Source organism: Antrostomus carolinensis, unplaced genomic scaffold (genome assembly GCF_000700745.2).
Source record: "Antrostomus carolinensis isolate BGI_N321 unplaced genomic scaffold, ASM70074v2 scaffold8150, whole genome shotgun sequence".
Lineage (NCBI taxonomy): Eukaryota > Metazoa > Chordata > Aves > Caprimulgiformes > Caprimulgidae > Antrostomus > Antrostomus carolinensis.
In genome coordinates this window covers 5,797-6,454 of record NW_010286384.1, presented here as the reverse complement: position 1 = coordinate 6,454, position 658 = coordinate 5,797, and the positions used below count along the sequence as shown (strand labels likewise).

The following is a 658-nucleotide window of genomic DNA, read 5'->3' as shown; positions in this document are numbered from 1 at the left end:
GAACTCATTAACTATCACTCAGAGGAAGCGGATGGCCTTATCTGTCTACTGAGAAAGCCTTTCAACCGACCACCAGGCGTTGAACCCAAAACAGGGCCCTTTGAAGATTTAAAAGAGAACCTTATCAGAGAATATGTCAAACAAACTTGGAATTTGCAGGTAAATCGAGGCTGATTTTGCCATAAAGTGATCTTTGATTTAGGAGAAAAAGAGATTACTGTGTTTGTTTCCAGCTGTTGCTGCTGCTATGTAGTATTTTTTCATAATGGAATCACAGTGGTTTGAGTTTTGAAAAACGGGGGTTTTTTTCTCCCCCAATACCTGCAGTAACTTGGCCATAAGTGTAGTTTTCCTGAAATTTTACAAAACTTAGGATATTTATGATGTCTTGGGCTAGCATAGGCTTATCTACCACTGCACTGACCTGTGTCGTCAGATTTCCGCAGGCACCAAAAGTTAATTCATGTAATGAACAAGATATAGAAATGGTTTGTTTGATTGCTTTTGATTGTGAATTTTTATGGACTGATGTGCAGGAAGGCAATGGCGACAAGGTGACTTGTTTTACATCCTCACCTCTTAACTGGCCTTGTTTCTGTGATGCTTGTTTAGATTATGTCCAAAATACAACTTGGCTTCTTCACTGCAGAGCGCTGTC

The 658-nt window shown here is 39.8% G+C and overlaps 1 protein-coding gene across 1 annotated transcript in view; it reads left to right on the top strand.

Annotated features, from left to right (window-relative positions):
* Positions 1–658, top strand: part of LOC104523576 (tyrosine-protein kinase SYK-like) — a 2,040-nt gene that overhangs the window by 253 nt on the left and 1,129 nt on the right. Inside the window, 1 exon segment of the mRNA XM_010166243.1 lies at positions 1–159. This exon segment is cut by the window's left edge and continues 40 nt beyond it. Coding sequence (XP_010164545.1) covers positions 1–159 — 159 coding nt within the window.